Source organism: Eleutherodactylus coqui, chromosome 7 (assembly GCF_035609145.1).
Source record: "Eleutherodactylus coqui strain aEleCoq1 chromosome 7, aEleCoq1.hap1, whole genome shotgun sequence".
Classification (NCBI taxonomy): domain Eukaryota; kingdom Metazoa; phylum Chordata; class Amphibia; order Anura; family Eleutherodactylidae; genus Eleutherodactylus; species Eleutherodactylus coqui.
In genome coordinates, this window is record NC_089843.1 from 14,645,755 (window position 1) to 14,669,118 (window position 23,364).

General features: G+C 50.9%; 1 protein-coding gene across 1 annotated transcript in view; it reads left to right on the forward strand.

Annotated features, from left to right (window-relative positions):
• The window catches only part of FBXO41 (F-box protein 41), a 112,667-nt gene that overhangs the window by 50,575 nt on the left and 38,728 nt on the right, over positions 1–23,364 (forward strand). The window contains exon 3 of the mRNA XM_066574585.1: positions 18,268–19,224. Within this exon, the coding sequence (XP_066430682.1) occupies positions 18,491–19,224 (734 nt within the window). The 5' untranslated portion in view covers positions 18,268–18,490. The remainder of the gene's footprint in view (positions 1–18,267; positions 19,225–23,364) is intronic.

A 23,364-nucleotide genomic window follows, 5' to 3' on the forward strand; every position in this document is an offset into this window, starting at 1 on the left:
TTACACTTGTATCCCCGGTGTATAGCGCTCTTATACTTGTACCCCCGGTGTATAGTGCTCTTATACTTGTATCCCCGGGGTATAGTGCTCTTATACTTGTATCCCCGGGGTATAGTGCTCTTATACTTGTAGCCCCGGTGTATAGTGCTCTTATACTTGTATCCCCGGTGTATAGCGCTCTTATACTTGTATCCCCGGTGTATAGTGCTCTTATACTTGTATCCCCGGTGTATAGTGCTCTTATACTTGTATCCCCGGGGTATAGTGCATTTATACTTGTATCTCCGGTGTATAGTGCTCTTATACTTGTAGCCCCGGTGTATAGTGCTCTTATACTTGTATCCCCGGTGTATAGTGCTCTTATACTTGTATCCCCGGGGTATAGTGTATTTATACTTGTATCTCCGGTGTATAGTGCTCTTATACTTGTATCCCCGGTGTATAGTGCTCTTATACTTGTATCCCCGGTGTATAGTGCTCTTATACTTGTACCCCCGGGGTATAGTGCTCTTATACTTGTATCCCCGGTGTATAGTGCTCTTATACTTGTAGCCCCGGTGTATAGCGCTCTTATACTTGTATCCCCGGTGTATAGTGCTCTTATACTTGTAGCCCCGGTGTATAGCGCTCTTATACTTGTATCCCCGGGGTATAGTGCTCTTATACTTGTATCCCCGGGGTATAGTGCTCTTATACTTGTATCCCCGGGGTATAGTGCTCTTATACTTGTATCCCCGGGGTATACTGCTCTTATACTTGTATCCCCGGGGTATAGCGCTCTTATACTTGTATCCCCGGGGTATAGCGCTCTTATACCTGTATCCCCGGTGTATAGTGCTCTTATACTTGTACCCCCGGTGTATAGTGCTCTTATACCTGTATCCCTGGTGTATAGTTTGTGAATACCTCTATTCCTGGGGTCTTCTTGTATTATAATTGTATTCTTAGGGTCTACTGGTTAATGCTTGACTCCCCGGAGTCTTGTGTGTTTTATGCTTCTTCCCCTGATGTCTGTTTGGTTAATACGTATCTCCTTGGTGTATACTGGCTTTATGCTGCATGCCTTGTGTCTAGTGGAGTAATATTTGTATCTCTGGTATCTTGTCTATTGATACTTGTACCCCTGGTGTCTAATGGGTTTGTATTTGTTTCCCTGGTATCTAGCAGGTTGATACTTTTATCCTTGTTGTCCAGCGGGTTTATACTTTTGTCCCTAGTGGCTTTCTTCTTGTATCCCTGGTGTCTAGTGGAATAATATTTGTATCTCTGGTGTGTATTTGGGCAATGCTTGTATCTCTCGTGTCTACTGTGATTATTCTTGTGTCCCTGGTGTCTCTTCAGGTAATAGTTGTATCCCTGGTGTCTAGTGGGATAAATCTAAAGCTACAACTAAATCCTGGGTGTTACAGACACGGTTGTGCATGTGTTCAGGCGAGATGACAATGGCTGCTGTGAGTGACAGTTGTTGCAGTGTGCTGGTGGACACAATGGTCTGTACTGATGAGTGCAGCAAGCACAGACCGGCTCCTTGTACCGTAGAGAACACTGGGCGCGCCCCACGATATCGCTCCACCAGTTGCCCTCACGCTCCGCACATGTATATTACGCACTACATCTGCCCTCACGCTTGCCTGCAGGTCTTATCCTTCAGCTCTGTGGTTTCTTGGGCAGTCTTTTTGTTTAATAACTATTCGTTAGTGGAGGCTGAAACAAGTCTGTGCAGCATGGAGAAGCAGTCTGTTGTACCGCAGATAGAAGTCCATGAGACCATCTCTGTCCATGGAGCTGTGTGCTTACAAATGGTTGGACCCAGATAAGCCGTAGCTAGGTAAGTCAGACTCACCCACCCTTCAGAATGCAGTAAGAAGGCCGTATATGTACGGGTATACAATACTGAACCTTCAGCAGCTTCTTGGGGTCAGAATGTAGGCTCAGCTGGGGAGTAATCTGCTGATGTTCGTCACCCATTCCCTTTAATTGCTGGGGACATGTGCTGCTGAAAGGGATTACTTTAAGGCTGCACAAGAGATGCAATCAGCCGAGGAATGAAGGTTTGCTTGTCTGTCAGTTGTTCGCGGCTCCGTTTACATGGAGCGTCGGGTGAACAAGAGTTCTAACAAACGCTCATTCACAACCATTAGCCGAGGGGGAAGGGCCTTAAAGGGGTTGTCCCGCGAAACAAAGTGGGGTTATACACTTCTGTATGGCCATATTAATGCACTTTGTAATATACATCGTGCATTAATTATGAGCCATACAGAAGTTATTCACTTACCTGTTCCGTTGCTAGCGTCCTCGTCTCCATGGTGCCGTCTAATTTTCAGTGTCTAATCGCCCGATTAGACGCGCTTGCGCAGTCCGGTCTTCTCCCTTCTGAATGGGGCCGCTCGTGCCAGAGAGCTGCTCCTCGTAGCTCCGCCCCATCACGTGTGCCGATTCCAGCCAATCAGGAGGCTGGAATCGGCAATGGACCGCACAGAAGCCCTGCGGTCCACCGAGGGTGAAGATCCCGGCGGCCATCTTCGCAAGGTAAGTAAGAAGTCACCAAAGCGCGGGGATTCAGGTAAGCACTATCCGGTTTTTTTTTTTAAACCCCTGCATTGGGTTTGTCTCGCGCCGAACGGGGGGGCTATTGAAAAAAAACAAAACCCGTTTCGGCGCGCGACAACCCCTTTAATGCTCTATGGTGATGGTTCAGTCAGAGCTCCAGCTTTGGCTCTGGACATTATCTCACACAGGAACTTCTGGCTATATCTGCTGTGACGTTTAGGCTGCTTGTCCACGGGCGTGAATCCGCTGGCGATGAATCGCTGACGGACCATGCTGTCTTAAGCTTTCCATAGCATTGCGTCCACAAGCGCAGAATCATAGTGATTCTCCGCTCGCGGGATCTAAATTGTGACATTCCACGGTTTGCCGCGATTCTCCAAGGTAAGCCAAGCTTCCCCCTCATCCCCTGCGGTGGAATATCACTGGCGATATTCCTCAATGGCCATGGCCAGGGGGCCTATCAATGAACTTTGGATAAATGATGTTTAGATGGCTGCCTGGCTGGTTGGTAAGTGGTCTGGTTGGTAAGTTGTCTGGCGAGTAGGCTGTCTGGTTAGTGGGTTGCCTGGTTCGTTGGGTGTCTGGTTGGTACGTTGCCTGTTTCGTTGAGTGTCTGGTAGGTTGGTTTCTTGTCTGGTTGACAAGTTGCCTGTTTTGCTGGGTGTCTGTTTGGTAGGATGTCTAGTTGGCTGGTTGGCTGTCTGTTTGGTAGGTTGTGTAGTTAGTTGATTGGTTGGTTGGATGTTTTTTAGTTTAGTAAGATGCCTGCTAGGTTGGCTACTAGCTTGCTAGTCTGGTTGGTTGGTTGATTGTCTAGATGCTAAGACCTGTATGTCTGTAGTCAATTGTCAGCTTTCTGAGGGAGAGATTATCAGTGATATTAGGTGATGTAAATCTATGTCTGTGGTCTGATCTGTGGTTGATTGTTGGCTCTCGAAGGGCCAGACAACCAATGACATTCGGGGACATAAATCTCTGTCTGGGGTTGGGTCTGTAGTTAATTGTCAGCTCTAGGAGGGCTGCACTACTGGTGAAATGAGTGCCGTAAATGTGTATGGCTGTTGTCTGGTCTTGTGGTCATCTGCAAGATCTAGGAAGGGCAGACAATTGGTGATACCAGGTGATGTAAATCTGTATGTCTATGGTCTGGTCTTTTGTGGGATTGTCGGCTCTAGGAGGGCCGCACAATCGGTGACGTAAGTCTGTATGTCTATGGTCTGGTCTTTTGTGAGATTGTCGGCTCTAGGAGGGCCGCACAATCGGTGATGTAAATCTGTATGTCTATGGTCTGGTCTTTTGTGGGATTGTCGGCTCTGGGAGGGCCGCACAATCGGTGACGTAAGTCTGTATGTCTATGGTCTGGTCTTTTGTGGGATTGTCGGCTCTAGGAGGGCCGCACAATCGGTGACGTAAGTCTGTATGTCTATGGTCTGGTCTTTTGTGGGATTATCGGCTCTAGGAGGGCCGCACAATCGGTGACGTAAGTCTGTAGGTCTATGGTCTGGTCTTTTGTGGGATTGTCGGCTCTAGGAGGGCCACACAATCGGTGACGTAAGTCTGTAGGTCTATGGTCTGGTCTTTTGTGGGATTGTCGGCTCTAGGAGGGCCTCACAATCGGTGACGTAAGTCTGTAGGTCTATGGTCTGGTCTTTTGTGGGATTGTCGGCTCTAGGAGGGCCGTACAATCCGTGACGTAAGTCTGTAGGTCTATGGTCTGGTCTTTTGTGGGATTGTCGGCTCTAGGAGGGCCTCACAATCGGTGACGTAAGTCTGTAGGTCTATGGTCTGGTCTTTTGTGGGATTGTCGGCTCTAGGAGGGCCGCACAATCGGTGACGTAAGTCTGTAGGTCTATGGTCTGGTCTTTTGTGGGATTGTCGGCTCTAGGAGGGCCGCACAATCGGTGACGTAAGTCTGTAGGTCTATGGTCTGGTCTTTTGTGGGATTGTCGGCTCTAGGAGGGCCGCACAATCGGTGACGTAAGTCTGTAGGTCTATGGTCTGGTCTTTTGTGGGATTGTCGGCTCTAGGAGGGCCGCACAATCGGTGACGTAAGTCTGTAGGTCTATGGTCTGGTCTTTTGTGGGATTGTCGGCTCTAGGAGGGCCGTACAATCGGTGACGTAAGTCTGTATATCTATGGTCTGGTCTTTTGTGGGATTGTCGGCTCTAGGAGGGCCGTACAATCGGTGACGTAAGTCTGTATGTCTATGGTCTGGTCTTTTGTGAGATTGTCGGCTCTAGGAGGGCCGTACAATCGGTGACGTAAGTCTGTATGTCTATGGTCTGGTCTTTTGTGGGATTGTCGGCTCTAGGAGGGCTGTACAATCGGTGACGTAAGTCTGTATGTCTATGGTCTGGTCTTTTGTGAGATTGTCGGCTCTAGGAGGGCCGTACAATCGGTGACGTAAGTCTGTATGTCTATGGTCTGGTCTTTTGTGGGATTGTCGGCTCTAGGAGGGCCGCACAATCGGGGACGTAAGTCTGGCTCTCCTGAGTCGCTCCATAAGGTGTAAAAGCCCCCGAACATATTTCATAACGGCCGCTCGTTGTGTTGTGCCATCCGTCTAGATGTTCTGTTTATTTTTACTCTGATCAAAGAGCAAATGGACCTTTTAATGAGGAAATTGCTTGAAAAATACATTTGAAAGAATCATTGAAAGCGTCACAAAGTGTTGATCACCATGGGAACAGATAATAATAAGAAAGTGTGTCAGCTGAGAGCATCAGCAGCTCTGAAGAAAAGCGGTGCCTTTATTACCCAACGATACATGTGCTGCAGTAAGACACGTCCGATAGTCAGAGACCGTCCAATAATCCAGACCGGCAGCAGAATGGGTGAAAGCTGCCTCTAAGTCGGCAGGAGTGGGTTGTGGATTGTCAATGGTGCCAATTTGGTCATGGATTCGTTACTGTTTTTCTGAAGTGAATCCACTGGGTATGCAGAATGCCGTAACCCACTAGACACCAGGGGTACCATTTGTGAACCCGCCAGGGGTACCATTATGACCCTCCTAGACACCATTTTTGGAGAGGGGAAGGGGGGGGGTGAGTATAGGCTATCAATTTTACAAGGTTGCATAAGTCCTTTAAGTCATTTGAAGAGAAGCGAGGGTGGCTCATATCTATGTATCCATCCATCCACTGTCCTGTCTGTAATATCTTCTACTGACAACAAGTCTACATGTGTGAGAACAAGATGCTCTGTAAGGTAAATGTGCGGTTCTGCACACGGGCAGGGAATACATGTCACCATTACACCCTACATGGGAAACCACTGGGGACCACCGACATGGAGAAGGACTTGGGGATTTTAGTTAACTGTAAGTTTAACTGGAGCAACTAGTGTCAGGCAGATGCTGCAAAGGCAAATAGGATCATGGGGTGCATCAAAAGAGGTCTAGGGGCACATGATGAGAACATTGTTCTTCCTCTGTACAAGTCACTGGTCAGACCACACATGGAATATTGTGGACAGTTTTGGGCAGCGGTACTCAAGAAGGACCTATCAGAGCTTATTATACTACCGTACCTATAAATATATCAGGGGTCAGTACAAGAGATCTCTCCCATCATCTATTATACCCAGGACTGTAACAAGGCGGCGCTCTAATAACTATGTATAGATATGTCAGGGGTCAGTACAGAGATCTCTCCCATCATCTATTATACCCAGGACTGTAACAAGGAGGCGCTCTAATAACTATGTATAGATATATCAGGGGAAAATACAGAGATCTCTCCCATCATCTATTATATCCAGGACTGTAAGAAGGGGGCGCTCTAATAACTATGTATAGATATATTAGGGGTCAGTACAGAGATCTCGCCCATCATCTATTATACCCAGGACTGTAACAAGGGGGCGCTCTAATAACTATGTATAGATATATCAGGAATCAGTACAGAGATCTCTCCCATCATCTATTATACCCAGGACTGTAACAAGGGGGCGCTCTAATAACTATGTATAACTATATCAGTGGTCAGTACAGAGATCTCTCCCATCATCTATTATACCCAGGACTGTAACAAGGGGGTGCTCTAGTAACTATTTATAGATATATCAGTAGACAATACAGAGATCTCTCCCATCATCTGTTTATACCCAGGACTGTAACAAGGGGGCGCTCTAATAACTATGTATAGATACATCAGGGGTCAGTACAGAGATCTCGCCCATCATCTATTATACCCAGGACTGTAACAAGGGGGCGCTCTAATAACTATGTATAGATATATCAGGAATCAGTACAGAGATCTCTCCCATCATCTATTATACCCAGGACTGTAACAAGGGGGCGCTCTAATAACTATGTATAACTATATCAGTGGTCAGTACAGAGATCTCTCCCATCATCTATTATACCCAGGACTGTAACAAGGGGGTGCTCTAGTAACTATTTATAGATATATCAGTAGACAATACAGAGATCTCTCCCATCATCTGTTTATACCCAGGACTGTAACAAGGGGGCGCTCTAATAACTATGTATAGATACATCAGGGGTCAGTACAGAGATCTCGCCCATCATCTATTATACCCAGGACTGTAACAAGGGGGCGCTCTAATAACTATGTGTAATATATCAGAGGTCAGTACAGAGATCTCTCACATCATCTATTATACCCAGGACTGTAACAAGGGGGCGCTCTAATAACTATGTATAATATATCAGGGGTCAGTACAGAGATCTCTCCATCATCTATTATACCCAGGCCTGTACCAAGGGGGTGTCCTCTAAATCTACAGGATAGGTTTCTACGCGACATAGAAGGGGGTTCTTTATGGTAAGAGCAGTGAGACTATGGAACTCCCTGCCTGAGAACATGGTGATGGTGAGTATAAGAGGGTTCTGGTTGGCAATAATTGGACATTACATACGTGAACAGAGTATTTCCAATAAGGAGACACAAATATCTCATATTTAAGTCAGTATCAGCATGTGCTAATATGCTTGCCACTATAGAGTGTATTAGCGCATGAACCGTCCCCCCCTCCCCCCCCGGACTATTTAAACTATTTCTCGCCCATGTGCTCGAGCCTCAAAACAAAAGGGGATGGAGTGCTGACCGGTCTTTTCTCACACATAGTACTAACGAGTGGGAACGATAGTGGAGACAAGGCCATAGAAATCAATAGAGCCGTGATTTTCATAATGGGGTAAAATCGGCCCGTCTGTTTAAGCCCTCAAGGGTAGGAAACGAGCCCAAATATTGTGATAGAAGATCAGGCGTAGCTGGGGGACGCCGCAGGTCAGAAGAAACTGGCCGCACGTGAAGAGGACCACGCAGGTTCCGCCGGGGCCGGCTGATGCCCCACACGTGATTGGAAGGCTTCCTGCAGGGTCTTCATTCCATGAAGTAGTAGCAGAGGTTGTGTGAGGTCTCTGTGCGCACGCCGCCGCTCGGCTGTCGCGATGACTCTGCTGCTCGGTATAATCCCTCGTCTTGTGTCACCTGATGGATCTGTAAATTGGATATTTGCATTCCCTATAAATAAGATGAAAGGCTTCCATCCGGCAGAGAACATCCCGCAGAGCCGCTCTGATTCCTTCAGCCTCACACCCATCAGTCAGGTGATTGGCTGCGCCACAGTTTTTCTCCTTCCTTGCGTTTACATTGACTTTTTTGTTACATTTGTGAGAACTGGGTGGAGGCCAATGCCCCCGGGGCGTCGGGTAGAGGGGTCCTGGGCGGTAATGTAGGTCAAGTTACCTTTACCTGGAGCGACTGTGCTGAGCGATAGTCATTCAGTGAATGGAGGCGGGGGCGCTGCAGAGGATGGAGGCGGGGGCGCTGCAGAGGATGGAGGCGGGGGGCGCTGCAGAGGATGGAGGCGGGGGCGCTGCAGAGGATGGAGGCGGGGGGCGCTGCAGAGGATGGAGGCGGGGGGCGCTGCAGAGGATGGAGGCGGGGGGCGCTGCAGAGGATGGAGGCGGGGGGCGCTGCAGAGGATGGAGGCGGGGGGCGCTGCAGAGGATGGAGGCGGGGGGCGCTGCAGAGGATGGAGGCGGGGGGCGCTGCAGAGGATGGAGGCGGGGGGCGCTGCAGAGGATGGAGGCGGGGGGCGCTGCAGAGGATGGAGGCGGGGGGCGCTGCAGAGGATGGAGGCGGGGGGCGCTGCAGAGGATGGAGGCGGGGGGCGCTGCAGAGGATGGAGGCGGGGGGCGCTGCAGAGGATGGAGGCGGGGGGCGCTGCAGAGGATGGAGGCGGGGGGCGCTGCAGAGGATGGAGGCGGGGGGCGCTGCAGAGGATGGAGGCGGGGGGCGCTGCAGAGGATGGAGGCGGGGGCGCTGCAGTGGATGGAGGCGGGGGCGCTGCAGTGGATGGAGGCGGGGGCGCTGCAGAGGATGGAGGCGGGGGCGCTGCAGAGGATGGAGGCGGGGGCGCTGCAGAGAATGGAGGCGGGGGCGCTGCAGAGAATGGAGGCGGGGGCGCTGCAGAGAATGGAGGCGGAGTGTACGGTTGTGGTGCGCAACTCCTGTTCCCGGAAGGAGGGAGTTACCACAGCAAATGATAGGACCAGTAACCCTCAGGATGAGGGGGGTAGTAGTTGTCAGTTTGTGACACCACCGTTCCACACGCCGGTCTTATTGGGGGGGCCTCTCCAGCATGTTTTATACTGCAGTACTGGCTCCAGGCAGCAGATGGCGCCATTGTATAATGGAAGAGAGAGAGAGCCCCCTAGCAAACCCTGAATCCAAAATTGGATTTCAAATTGTTACGGGTGTACCACTATATGGGGATCCAGACCTTAGACGGCCGCATAGGAATCAGAAACAGACTTATAATTATCTTCAGAGGTTCCGTAGACTTCTGCACTGCTATTAGCTGTATAAACATATAGTCACTAGAAGGGGGAGTTACTTACAATGGCTCTCTTGTGATGGGACTTTTTGGGACGGGACATTTAGGCTCACTTACACCCATGTGCTTCACATACGGTCCGGCGGTCTCTCCTTCTCCCCCATCTTCACCAGCACAAGGGCTGATGGTGCTCTCATGCGCCTCTGTGGTAGCAAACCCTCAGGTGTTAGATGGGCGCTCCTCGGCAGCCTGAAGACGGACTCTTCACTGCCCTCTGGAACCCCATCACTCCTACTTATAGATTCATCCGCGTCACATGACACTGCAAGATGGATACACTTAACATACGTTAAAAGTTCATATACTTGCTGCGGTGGCTGCTTCCCACATGAATATCTGCTCCTGCACAATCCATTAACTGCGGCCAGGTGATAGACCGACTCCACCGCCCGGACCCAAGCGGCAACAGAGCAGTAATATAAAGTATCACCAGAAGGAAAGCGGAGCCGGTAAATCTCTATAAAATCAACTCTGCCATTACATATCCCACATAAACAGAAAGGGCTGGAGGACGCGCTTCAGCTCATAGTGCCGAGCCGCGGTCACCACTTCACATGCAACCAAACTCACAGCAATGATTTTAGTGGGGTTAACCCTTCAGATGCTGCAGCTGTGCAACGCACATAGAGAAATTAGACATGAGAGCTTTGCACAGTGCATCTACATGAGACAGACATGTATGACACTTATGGAGGGACCAGGATGAGGTTCTGGGATATTACACAGTGAATGGAGACGGAGTGCTGCAGAAATGGAGGTGGAGCACACAGTGAATGGAGGCGGAGCGCTGCAGAGATGGAGGCGGAGCTCTTAGTGAATGGAGGCGGAGTCCTGCAGAGATAGAGGCGGAGCGCTGCAGAGATAGAGGCGGAGCGCTGCAGAGATTGAGGCGGAGCAAACAGTGGATAGAGGTGGAGCGCAGCAGAGATGGAGGCGGAGCTCCTAGTGAATGGTGGCGGAGCGCTGCAGAGATGGAGGCGGAGCTCTTAGTGAATGGAGACGGAGCACTGCAGAGTTGGAGGCGGAGCACACAGTGGATAGAGGCGGAGCGCTGCAGAGATGGAGGCGGAGCTCTTAGTGAATGGAGGCGGAGCGCTGCAGAGCTGGAGGCGGAGCACACAGTGGATAGAGGTGGAGTCCGAAGACAGTTGTTCAAAGATTGTTTGATTACATGCCTGGTCGCACACATTTGCCCGTTCACCATACGGTTTGGTCATTGTTGGCAGCACCCCCCTTGGATGCGCTGCTAGTAGCCATACTGAAGGTGCGATCAGTCAGTCCACAGGCCTCTGCTGATTGGTCGCCGCTCATACAGCCTAATGATTGGACAAATCGTGGGTCACAGACTAAGGCCTCGTTCACACGGCCGTCGCGCTCAGCAGATCACCGCTAAACATTGCATGAATCAAGAATAGCCGCGATGAAGTCCTTCAGCAGCGTGTTCTCGGCCACGTCAGCGCCGGCGTATCGGTGAAAAAATACGCTGCTGCGCAGAAATCCTCTGAGTGACTTTGGTTAAATATTGGCAGCCGCGGTCTTTTCCCCCCTCCATTTTTTCATCGCCTATGGAGTGTATGGGAGCCTCCGGCGTATCCGGCTGATGATGGGCTTAGACCTTAGATCTTCTCACGTGCCTAAAAAGCGCTCATGGGAATGAAGACATTGGGAGCCAAAGGTTTAGGGGATCGCGAATACAATATACATCATGTGAGTAAGGCCTAAATGTGTGTCCTAATGGAGAAGTGCTGTAGTGTAAAGCATGGAGGAGAGACACCTGCGTTATGCTCCGTCACAAGGGATGTTCAGAGCGGCTGTTGCTAATGTGCATTAAAATCCAAGATGAAGCAGCGCAGCCGGACGGACCCCGTTAAACCCAGTGGGGTCCATTCAGCGCCGTTTGTTTCCATCTTGTGACGGAAGGAGCCGTCTAGATTCCTGAACCCAAATCCAGGAGGACGGAGACCGCGTTTTTTTTTTCTGCAGGGGTCTCTGGGACGTGTAATGTTAAAATCGCGATCGCGCAAAATCGCAATTTTAACATTACACGTCCCAGAGACCCCTGCAGAAAAAAAAAAACACTGCGCATTTCACAGTGAAAAAAAACTGTAGTGGGTGTTCACCCTTAAGAGGTAGATTTAGGACTTCTTCAGATGCAGAGAAGCAATGCAGCTGACTTCATTCAGTGGTCCTAATGAAGAAGTGATGCAGTGTAAAGTATGGAGGAGAGTTACAGCAGTAGGCTGGCGAGACAGCAGGTGAATAGAAGACTCAGGCAATGTATCTGACGGAGTCATCCTTGAGGTCAGCCCCCAGCTTTCCCGGACCGCCCTGTATGGAATGACCACCCGCTTGTGCGCAATAGTGATGGCCAGGTCACCCAGCTTTGCCAAACCGCCCTGTATGGGGTGACCACCGGCTTGTGCGCAGTAGTGAAGGCCAGGTCACCCAGCTTTCCCGCACGGCCCTGTATGGGGTGGCCCCCCGCTTGTGCGCAGTAGTGAAGGCCAGGTCACCCAGCTTTCCCGCACGGCCCTGTATGGGGTGGCCCCCCGCTTGTGCGCAGTGGTGACGGCCAGGTCACCCAGCTTTCCCGCACAGCCCTGTATGGGGTGGCCCCCCGCTTGTGCGCAGTAGTGACGGCCAGGTCACCCAGCTTTCCCGCACGGCCCTGTATGGGGTGGCCCCCCGCTTGTGCACAGTAGTGACGGCCAGGTCACCCAGCTTTCCCGCACCACCCTGTATGGGGTGGCCCCCCGCTTGTGCGCAGTAGTGATGGCCAGGTCACTCAGCTTTCCAAGAAACAGGCAGAACTGAGAATAAACAGCTGATTTCTTGATTTTTGGGCAGAAAGGTTGCTGGTTTGTGATTTCTAGGAAGCGGGAGGCGCGGCGGGCATCAGACGCGGCTTGCACATGGTTTTCTAGTCTCATCTGCGGCTCCATCATGGGGGCAGCAGGATCGCAGTGACAGGAGCCCCCGTGGACGCTGCAGGGAGGGAGACGTCTTCACTTTCCCTCGGCTCCTTCCTGGCTGTCAGCCAGCATCTCGTCTCCCTGCAGCGAGCGCGTCACGCCGCGGCCGCCACTCACTAAAGGTTATTCCTCTAAATGTTCCATAAACCAGTCCTGACACCCGGAATATCCGCCAGGAGCCCTGCGGCCGCTCACCTCGCTGCGGCGGGTCTGGGGCTCATTCACTCGGCGCTCCCCCGGACCCACGCTGCGCCGGGTCATTGGGTTTTGTGGGTTGTTTTACACGCGGATTTATTGTGTTTTTCATGCTTGCAACAAAAACCCCAAAAACCCATGAAGTCCCCACTGACCTAGTGCGTAAATCCGCAGTGAATAGCCACGTGTCTACGCAGTCCCATTGTCTTTAATAGGTCATTCCGGTCCATAAAAAGGACCAAGATGAGACAGGCTGCCATGTTTTCACCTACGTAAATATGCGCGATTACAACACCTGTCTGAATACTCACTACCTTCATCTACAAAGCCCTCCACAGTGCAGCGCCCCCCTACATTGTATCCATCCACAGCGCAGCGCCCCCCTACATTGTATCCCTCATCCACAGCGCAGCGCCCCCCTACATTGTATCCCTCATCCACAGTGCAGCGCCCCCCTATATTGTATTCCTCATCTCAATCCATCACCCAGCCTGGGCTCTGCGCTCTGCTAACAAAACCAGACTGCGCGCCCCTCTAATTCGCACTTCTCATTCCCGCCTCCAAGACTTCTCCAGAGCAGCACCGGTCCTCTGGAACGCACTACCAAAAGCTACCCAGGCAATCCAGGACTCGCAGAACTTCAGGCGTGCTCTAAAAACGCACCTCTTCAGGGAGGCATACCGCATTCCCTAAACCGAACACCTCTGTTCCCCCCTGATAACATGCTCCCTGACCTACTGACTGCAATCCCTGCCAGCCACCATCAACTGCCCCTGCAGTCGCACTGATCCTGCCATCATACAGCTAAATGTCTGACCATTGTCTATGTGTATAGCATCCCTCACTCTACACCTCCCCATACCGTGCACATCTCCACCTCGCCATACCGTGCACATCTCCACCTCGCCATACCGTGCCCATCTCCACCTCGCCATACCGTGCCCATCTCCACCTCGCCATACCGTGCCCATCTCCACCTCGCCATACCGTGCCCATCTCCACCTCGCCATACCGTGCCCATCTCCACCTCGCCATACCGTGCACATCTCCACCTCGCCATACCGTGCCCATCTCCACCTCGCCATACCGTGCCCATCTCCACCTCGCCATACCGTGCCCATCTCCACCTCACCATACCGTGCCCATCTCCACCTCACCATACCGTGCCCATCTCCACCTCACCATACCGTGCACATCTCCATCCCCTTTACCTTCTGTTGGGCTCCGGGCCTCTCCGATTGTTTCCGGACTGTCGGGCTCCGGGCCTCTCCGATTGTTTCCGGACTGTCGGGCTCCGGGCCTCTCCGATTGTTTCCGGATTGTCGGGCTCCGGGCCTCTCCGATTGTTTCCGGACTGTCGGGCTCCGGACCTTCCCAATTGTTTCCGGACTGTCGGGCTCCGGACCTTCCCGATTGTTTCCGGACTGTCGGGCTCCGGACCTTCCCGATTGTTTCCGGACTGTCGGGCTCCGGACATTCCCGATTGTTTCCGGACTGTCGGGCTCCGGACCTTCCCGATTGTTTCCGGACTGTCGGGCTCCGGACCTTCCCGATTGTTTCCGGACTGTCGGGCTCCGGACCTTCCCGATTGTTTCCGGACTGTCGGGCTCCGGACCTTCCCGATTGTTTCCGGACTGTCGGGCTCCGGGCCTTCCCGATTGTTTCCGGACTGTCGGGCTCCGGGCCTTCCCGATTGTTTCCGGACTGTCGGGCTCCGGGCCTTCCCGATTGTTTCCGGACTGTCGGGCTCCGGGCCTTCCCGATTGTTTCCGGACTGTCGGGCTCCGGGCCTTCCCGATTGTTTCCGGACTGTCGGGCTCCGGGCCTTCCCGATTGTTTCCGGACTGTCGGGCTCCGGGCCTTCCCGATTGTTTCCGGACTGTCGGGCTCCGGGCCTTCCCGATTGTTTCCGGACTGTCGGGCTCCGGGCCTTCCCGATTGTTTCCGGACTGTCGGGCTCCGGGCCTTCCCGATTGTTTCCGGACTGTCGGGCTCCGGGCCTTCCCGATTGTTTCCGGACTGTCGGGCTCCGGATCTTCCCGATTGTTTCCGGACTGTCGGGCTCCGCTCCAGCTCCTCTTCTGTTTGTCGCCAGCGTCTCGCGCTCATCGCAGGACACCGGCATGGCGGTTGCCGGGATTTATAGTCACAGCTCCCTCAGCCGTCTCGTGGGGGTTCCCTGCCCGCAGATAACGGTGTGATTAATAGATGGAAGAGTAAAGAGACGTAGCCCGTTACCAGACATGGCGGCACAGCGCTGCCTTAATCTGCTGCATGTGTACACGCAGTGGCCCCTGTATTAGAGCCCCGGCACGCTCACTATGGGATGGGAAAATCCAGCGATCGGAGCGACTTCCAACGAGGCCGGTGATCGGTGCTGAACTAGCCGGGGTCTCACTGCCAACCACGGGGGGTTTCTTGTGTAACGTTGTGGAGAGTATACCAAGAATGGCGCGATCGGGGATAACAGCCAGCGGAAGAGGATCCTGTGGATGGAAACAACTCATCACTGAAAGGGGTCGGAGGAGGATGTCAGGAATCGTTCTACCAACAGGCTGCACAGTCAGCTGAATACAACGCTGGAGCTCCAACTAACGTGTCCGAACGCACAACTCGCCGTTCCTCCGCACGGATGGAATAACAGCAGACGACCAGTTCCTGCGCCATTGTGTCTGAGAGAAACAGAAAGACTCCAGCGGGCAAAAGAGCGCAAAACTTGTATCACTGAGCAGCGGAGAAACATCTCCTGGTCAGATGGATCCAGATCTCTGTTGCCCCGGGTTGATGGGAGGGCAGAATTTGGCACGAGCAGCATGAATTGCTGACCCCTTCCTGTCAGAACATGTCAGCACTCCCATCTAATCTACAAGCAGCTTCCTGTCCGCAGGGGCCGATATTCCTGAACCATTTCATCACTGAGTGGGATCTACACCTCAACGAACTGCTGTGGATCTGAAGGCCAAAGGAGTCCAACGCTACTAGATGGGGGGTAATAAATACAGACATCCAGTGAGCACATAGTACCGTGCAGTGCACAGTGACCAGAGGATGTCACTGGACTAACCCTACCATGCATTACTCTAATAATACCGCCACACAGCAACCTCTAATAACTACCGCGTGATAAGCACTTAATACCACTCCATGTGGCCACACTGTGTGCCCGGGTGATAGTGACACACAGAGATAATGCCGCCACACAGGACACAATACCACAATATGCTGCCAGGCTGAGATTACATTAGAATCCTTGTGCACTGGGGGGCGGTTTGGTGCCGAGGGTCTCCTGTCTGACATCCGCCTCTCCAGCTAATGTGCCATCAGTGCCGGCTATTGCGTGCGGCGCCCCCTAGAGTCTGGGCAGCCACGTCCCACTGCAAATAATAACTGTTCGTCCGTGATCAGCTGTTGTAGGGGAGCAGCACGAGGGGCGTCCTGTGTCCCAGCGGCCGCCAGTTCACACGGTGGCCGTCTTGGGGCGCTTTCACGCAGAAGAATTCGTGTTCAATCGCTGGATCGTGCGAATTTGTACGTGTAAACACGGCCAACGATAGAACAACACACATTCATTCACTTCTTGTTCATTCATCATATCATATATTATGCAGGTATAAAGATAATCGTCATTCAGTTCATTGGTGGAACGAATGCGAGCTGATCAATACACGGACGAAACCGCGAATGTTTTATCTGATTGTATAAACGCACGAGCGAACTGCCATCATTCACTCGTGCGAATGATTTAGCGCTCCGTGTAAAAGTAGCCCTAATTGGTTGTAGACGGGACATGGTGGGAGGGCTCGGGGCTCCTTCACACCGGCAGATTTGCGCACGCAAAAATTGTGTTCCCCAAACGCAGAGAACAGAACACGCTGATGTCTATGGGTTCATTCACATGGCACATTTATTGCGCACGCAGAATAATAGGAGTCTATGGTGGCTGTGGAAATGCGAATGTAATATGCAACGAATGCGTGAAATACAGCGCAAAACCGCAGGAAAAGGGCAGATCCGGACCTCATGAGACTAAATAGCCTTTTAAATCAGGGTGAGGGAGGTCCATGGGGGTCCCATGTGAACAGGCCGTGTGCGCAAAAAACTACAGTAAGAAGCGCCGATATGCAGGTAATAGCGTATCATTCAGGCGCATAAACGCATACACCCGTGTGAAGGCGCCCTAAAACACAGCGATGGCATCATAATAGACGAGGTGACCTCAAGTGGAGGCTTTTACTGAGATGATACGTAAGTCCCATGGAGAACAGGCAGTCCTATGTAACTAGATTGAAGCCTTCTGCACTTTCTCAGTCGCTCACCATCTCAAGATCTCAGCTTGCTGTCAGTGAAATGCAGCACAGCTGAGGGTTTGTTACAATCGTATCTGGTGTAAACAATCCGCTGTGGGGGCTCGGTCACATCTGCGAAGGGGATTTGCACTTGAATGCCGTCTGTCTGTTCCGATTTTGGAGCAGAAAAAGAGAATTCAAACAAAATGAGGTGTTTTGTGTTTTCTCTGACTACAAAGAGTTTTCAAAAAAATGGCGCAGTCTGCGGCACTATTTGTTATTTTGAAAAAAAACCAAACTGAACCGCAAGGCAGCGGAATCAAACTGAAGGAAGTTGTTTATTTAACCCTTTGTACTCAGTGAAAAAACCAAAACGCTAAATTTTGTTTAAATTCTTTTTTTTGCTCCACAAACAGAACAGACAGACGAAATAGAAAACGCCAATGTGAATGAGCCCTAATCTGTGACGGAGGGCAAAACCACACGGCCGTACGTGCGACTGTGCTCGCCGTTACCGAGTGCACTTGTCAATTAACGGGCTTTGTTTTACTCCGTGCGAGTTTGAAAAAAAAAAAACAGTGGGAAGATCAGTCCTGCCCTAGTTAATACTACATGCGGGAAAGGGCGCAAAACCTACCTTTTCTTGCCCGTTAATAGTACTAGCGAGAATCCCGCTAACGAAAACGAAACAATTGTAAACCAATGTATACGGACTGATACAACGTGTCCAAATCCATACAGTATACACACTGATACGCTGTATACAGACTGACACGGTATCGGTAGGTAAAGTGTACAGATTTGTGCTGATGATGTGTTTAGCTCACACAGGATACAAATGTAGCAAACCCTCAGCTGTGAGATGTATTAGAACTGTACATGTGTTATCGGAACCCCAATGGGTACCTCTGACTTCACTGCCTGTTCCGAAATGTTTACTGAGAAGTGCGTGCACGCCAATAAAGCCAAGGACACACGGCTGTATCAAAGGCAATGTGCTTCTGATTTAATTATAGCATCATGGTACATATATACTACAAATGACGTAGCAATAGAGATGCATACCCCTAAAGTCATAAGAACTCGGGATAGGCATTGGTTTCTAATGATTAACATATGTTAACACCTTAAGGTGTATGTTACTACTTAAACATGTGAGAAATGTAACTTAATGGAGAATAAACTTATTAATGTCACTGCTTGGCTTAAACACTGCAATGGGAGGGGGGTGAGGAGCTTCTCTTATCAGAAAGGCCTGTGGGAGGTAAATACAAGAGTGCAATATGTTGTAGTGTATAATATAAACCAGATAACCATTTAGCTGCTGCTATTTACTGTGCTGGTGGTGTCTGACTGCTTTCTTCTCTCTCTCTCTCTCTCTCTCTCTCTCTCTCTAGTCCGATGTGGCAGATCCCGTCCCCTACAATTGATCTCCTGACGTAAGAGATCCCTGGTGTCACCACTTCCATCTTTAGAGATGAGCCCATTTTTGCACAGACTATTGAAGTCTTCCTCTGCCCGCAGTTGTAAGCCATCCAGAGTCTCCGGCACACCATGACCCTCCGCGCCATCCTGCTTGGTTTAGGGCTGGCGGACCAGCGCCCTCTTATGAGCTGAGGCATGGCCTCTTTGGATCTGCCTTACCGGTGTCCAAGGTGCGGTGAGCACAAACGTTTCCGGAGCCTTTCCTCCTTGAGGGCCCACCTGGAATACAACCACACCTACGAGACCCTCTATGTCTTATCCAAGACCAACAGCATATGTGACGCCGCCGTCTTCCCCCTGACCAGCGAGACCGCCTTGTTGACCCCTGCCCATCGTAGGGAGGTTTTTGAGAGTACATCATTCCAGGGCAAAGAGCAGAGATTCACTCGGGACTTAGTCCAAGCAGAAGACTTCACCCAGGCATCTACGCGTTTCACCCAAGAGGTGGAGATCCCATTGGGGGAGATTTTCACCAAGACAACCATGGCATCCCACTCCCCTCCCCCAGCCGCAGTGGCAGCGGCTGCGGCGGCCTCTGCGGCTGTGGACGCCGCCTATGAAGAAGGTCTGGCCAGATTAAAAGTGAGGGCGTTTGAGAAGTTGGAAGTGGACAAACGCCTAGAAAAGCTGACCGAGGAGGTGGAGCAAAAAATCGCCACCCAGGTGGGAAGGCTGCAGGTGGAGTTGGAGAGGAAGAGCTCGGAGCTGGAGAAGGCCAAGCAGGAGAGCGTACGCTTGGGGAGGGAGAAGCAGGAGCTGGAGGACCGGGCGTCCGAGCTGACCAGGCAGGTGGACGTTAGCGTGGAGATGTTGGCCTCCCTAAAACAGGACCTGGTGTCGAAGGAGCAGGAGCTGACCAAGAAACAACAGTAAGTCCTCTGTGACCACCCTACACACAATGGGGTTCTCCAGAGGGGCATACACTGGAATAGGGGTCCCCACTCTCATAAGAGGCGGAATCCACGTTGAATCCCAACCTCTGAACGCCTTGGGGTGCTTCGCTTTTAGCGGAATTGGTGCAGATCTAAACACCCCTTCCATTGAAAGTGTGAAATCTGCTGCAGTCCGCGTCAAAAGACTCGTTGGATGGCGCCCAAATACTTGTGAACGTTTCCTAATAGATCTCACGGTGGAGGTTTGTTACAATGTATCCAGTCAGGACATTCCTCTTTGAAGGATAATTTGATACATTGTATCAGTGCAGGTGCAGCGGGGACATATTTACTGCGCCCAGTCGTGGCTTCCAACTTTGCCGTGCTTCCATTGTCAGCCATGGCTGGGCGTGGCCTCAGCCGCAAGCGGTTTTTGTTGCGAGGGGACGTACCCTTAGACCGACATTTCGTACACCCAACAAACATTTATTGCATTTATGCCCCAGACTGCGGACTCTGCCGCCGACCAGCTGGATTAGGTTTATGTTATAAGTTATATCAGTTTCTGATGCAACTTTCAATAAATCTGATGGGCCACTGAAGCCACGCCCCCTTTTTCTAGTACCACCCACTTTTTGAAAAATGACAGAGGCTCGCATCCAAAGGCCAAAAATCGCTAATCGTGCTGTGTCCGTAATTTGCAGCTTTGGTGCGGTAGATATCTGGCTACAAATATACCCCGCTGCATCAGGTCTGCAGGCCGGGCTCACAGAGGATCGTCTAGACCAGTGTTCCCCACCTCCAGTCCTCGGGGACCCCCAACAGGTCATGTTTTCAGGATCTCCTCAGTGTTCCCCACCTCCAGTCCTCGGGGACCCCCAACAGGTCATGTTTTCAGGATTTCCTCAGTGTTGCACAGGTGATGTAATTATTGTCAGTGCCTCAGACATTGCAACAGGGGTACTTACTATAGGAGATCCTGAAAACATGAACTGTTGGGGGTCCCTGAGGACTGGAGTTGGGGACCCCTGGTCTAGACTGAATACAACTGGAACAAACCTCCAGGTGGGAGGTCAGGATACGCTTTCAGCTTCTGGATATGAATGAGAATGTTGCAATTCACTGACTGCAAGCAGAGAACTTGAAAAACTGTAAGAATTGTGCTGTTAGAGAAAAGTTCAAGAATGAGCTGCATCCGTTCCCTGCAAGCAAGCAGAGATCTGCAAACTGGGGGAAAGCATATAACGCATGGGGGTCATCTGCTGGGAATGGCGTGCTGCGTGGCGGTGTGCGGTGATGTGTCTGCTCCTCTATAGGTATATTAACGAATTGTGACGGTTGTGCTGATAACTGCGGTAACCGTAGAAACGCCAATTATCAAGCAATCAGGAATAGAATTTTTTCCTAAAAATAGAATTCTAATTGTGGAACAAGAAGTAAATCTTTGGGTGTTGGAGGGTTAATCACCGCCGTGTCCGGGCAGCGAGCTCCGGGGGCGCAGTCAGTGTAATGGTGGCCAGAGGGGCACAGGGGCCATTGTAGTCATGTATGTATCACCTGGGAGAGCGACCACCGATAACGCAGTGATAACTGAGGACAAATTAATGTTGTAGATGTCACCAGCAGTCCCATGTAACCCCATAGATAACACAGTGATAAGAGTACAGATAATATACCGTATATTCCGGCGTATAAGGTGACGGGGCGTATAAGACGACCCCCCAACTGTCACCTTATACGCCGGCAATACAGCAGAGCAAAAAAAAAAATCATTACTCACTTCCCCCGGCGTTCTGCGGCGCTGCTGCAGGCTGTCGCTCCCTCCTGGTCCCCGGCAGAGCATTGCTTACTGGACGCAGGGCTTGAAATCCCCGTCTCCAGAAAACACACGTGCCTTCAGCCAATCACAGCCATTCAATGATGTCATTGAATGGCTGTGATTGGCTGACGGCGTGTGTTAGCTAATCACAGTATTAGCTTTCTGGAGGCGGGGATTTCAAGCCCTGCGTCCAGAAAGCAATGCTCTGCCGGGGACCAGGAGGGAGCGACAGCCTGCAGCAGCGCCGCAGAACGCAGGGGGAGGTGAGTAATGATTTTTTTTTTTGACACTTTCTTTTTTTTGTATTACCGGCGTATAAGACGACCCCCGACTTCAGAGCAGATTTTTCGGGGTTCAAAAGTCGTCTTATACACCAGTATATACGGTAGTAGATATGACCTGCAGTCCTATGTAACCCCATAGATAACACAGTGATAAGAGTACAGATAACGTAGTAGATGTCACCTGCAGTCCTATGTAACCCCATAGATAACACAGTGATAAGAGTACAGATAACGTAATAGATGTCACCTGCAGTCCTATGTAACCCCATAGATAACACAGTGATAAGAGTACAGATAACGTAATAGATGTCACCTGCAGTCCTATGTAACCCCATAGATAACACAGTGATAAGAGTACAGATAACGTAATAGATGTCACCTGCAGTCCTATGTAACCCCATAGATAACACAGTGATAAGAGTACAGATAATATACGGTAGTAGATATGACCTGCAGTCCTATGTAACCCCATAGATAATACAGTGATAAGAGTACAGATAACGTAGTAGAAGTCACCTGCAGTCCTATGTAACCCCATAGATAACACAGTCATAACAGAGTAAAGATAATGTAGTAGATGTCACCTGCAGTCCCATGTAACACCACAGATAACACAGTGATAGCAGAGTACAGATAATATAGTACAGATAGTCCCCGACTTGCGAACATTCGAGTTACGAATTTCGCTAGATACGAACTATCTGTACAGCACAGTATGATGTAATGCTATGGCATTACATCATGCTGTGCAGGGACCGGGCAGGCTTCTATCAAGCCTGATAGAAGCCTGTCCGGTCACATCGCGGTTGCTAGGCAGCCGGGGGCCTTCTGAAAGGCCCCAGGGCTGTCTATGCAGAGCGCCTAGCAAGCCGTGCGCTTGATAGGCACTCTGCATAGGCAGCCCTGGGGCCTTTCAGGAGTCCCCGGCTGCCTAGCAACCACACAGCGTCCCGCGATCTCATCGTGGGACGCTGTACGGGCCCCCTGAACGTCGGGTGCCGGCTGTTTCTTACAGCGGGCACCCGGCGGCAGCAGTTCCGACGAGCTGCGCCGCTCGTCAGAACTGTTAACACTTTAAATACCGCTGTCAGAGCGGTATTTAAAGTGTTAACAGTTCTGACAAGCGGCGTGGCACGTCGGAACTGCTGCCGCCGGGTGCCCGCTGTAAGAACAGCCTGCTCCCGACGTTGTATGGAGCGGGATCCACCCGCGATCCCCTCCATACTACCATTTGTTCGACTTGCGAACAAAACGGACTTGCGAACGGGCTCCCGGAACGGAACCTGTTCGCAAGTCGGGGAGCACCTGTATATGTCACCAGCAGTCCCATGTAACACCACAGATAACACAGTAATAACAGAGTACAGATAATGTAGTAGATGTCACCTGCAGTCCCATGTAACACCACAGATAACACAGTGAATCTTTTGATTATAAAAGTAAAAAACTTTACAGGGCGTAATAGCAAAAATAGAAAAATAACAAAAATTAGCCAAATCCAGTCGCAGGAAACATATATACATATTTACAAAATAACAGAACAGAAATAATTGCCAGAAATAATTGCCAGAAATAATTGCCAGAAATATATACATATTCACAAAATTTTGCAGAAACAGTAGAACAGTGAAAACCGGTGCGGCCGCTTCCCCCCCAATCACACAGATCCCATCTATACAACCAAATCTACATTACAAAACATAACAAAAACAAGAGACCCCCTATCCCATAACCCTGTAGTGCTGCATGTTCCAACCTACTCCAGCCCCGCTTCGGGTCCCGGAAGCCTTTTACTCAACTTTTAACTTAAAACAAAACAAAAAGCTCGGGTGAAAGAATCCAGACCCCACCGGGAAACAGCTCTCCAGGCTAGGGAACCCCAAAGCAAAAACCCCTCCAAAGAAAGGCTGCTCGAGGCCTACCCAACCTCTCAGACTCCAGAGGACGCACCTTCACCAGGTCACCGAGAATGTTCCTACTTACCTCGTCCTCGAGGAGGATTTTATGATGCATCGATACTAAACACCGTGCGTT